General features: G+C 35.7%; 1 protein-coding gene across 1 annotated transcript in view; it reads left to right on the top strand.

The window, feature by feature from the left end:
* The first annotated feature begins 461 nt into the window (after nt 1-461).
* The window catches only part of LOC149579938 (guard cell S-type anion channel SLAC1-like), a 1,934-nt gene continuing 1,499 nt past the window's right edge, over nt 462-896 (top strand). The window contains exons 1-2 of the mRNA XM_089802778.1: nt 462-599; nt 868-896. The exon at nt 868-896 is cut by the window's right edge and continues 68 nt beyond it. Coding sequence (XP_089658904.1) covers nt 462-599; nt 868-896 — 167 coding nt within the window. The remainder of the gene's footprint in view (nt 600-867) is intronic.

Raw genomic sequence — 896 nt, 5'->3', positions numbered from 1 at the left:
GTTTTGTCTTGGTTGTTTTGTCTATCATCGAAATTACAAATCTAAATTCTTGCCTATTGTCAAAGTGAAAGCAATGGAAAACGGCGATTCGTAAATGGTGTTCTTTATAAGGTTTGATTAATTGTCAAGCATTCATTTAGACGAGTCGTTAGAATAGAACACGTATCTAAGCAATCAATTAGGCTTTGCAAAATGTTTGCTATACACATAGCAGCATAATTTAAGAACACAAATTAGCTGCATTAGGACATATTTTGTACGGGAAGCAAAATAATTTTATATATTGTAGTGTACTTAGGAAACATCAATTTGGAAATTTGGAAACTGGAGTCCGCACAACTGGTATTGCACGTCATTTATGGTATAGCAGCACAAAATTAAATTGCCTTTTATTTCAACTTGGCTTTGTCAATAAAAGCAATTGGATGCTCCAAGGATTCCCATCTTCGAAGTTTTAGAAGATGGAATACCAGAATCCTCTTCACTGCAGCGTAATTCCCAATGATATTCAAAATGAGAAGATGATTTCAATACCCTTAGAACAATCAATGGCTTCAAGAGGTACTGAATTTCGTGCTTTGCAGCCTGCAATCGAGCGAGTTCATTTAAGATAAATCTCACTCGGCCTTGCACAGTCTGCCATTACCGGAAAGACAAACCTCCTTGAGCTAGCCTTCGTCGCCTAGAAATAAATTCAGTGGAAAAGATGTTCAGTCATTAGATAACTTATACATCTACAAACGTTGTTTATCCATCCAACAGGTAAGCTTTTCTGAAAAAAAATCCATTTTATGTTATAAATAAAGCTCAACTAAATAAATAATGCTAGTTTTAACTGTTTATCCTGGGGGCAAAAATGTCAAGCAGGAGCAAATGGATTCGAAAGCGCAGGGTAA

The sequence above is a fragment of the Cupressus sempervirens genome, chromosome 1, assembly GCF_028749045.1.
Source record: "Cupressus sempervirens isolate cs-2001-9-10 chromosome 1, ASM2874904v1, whole genome shotgun sequence".
Classification (NCBI taxonomy): Eukaryota; Viridiplantae; Streptophyta; class Pinopsida; order Cupressales; family Cupressaceae; genus Cupressus; species Cupressus sempervirens.
This window is presented reverse-complemented; position numbering and strand designations above follow the sequence as displayed.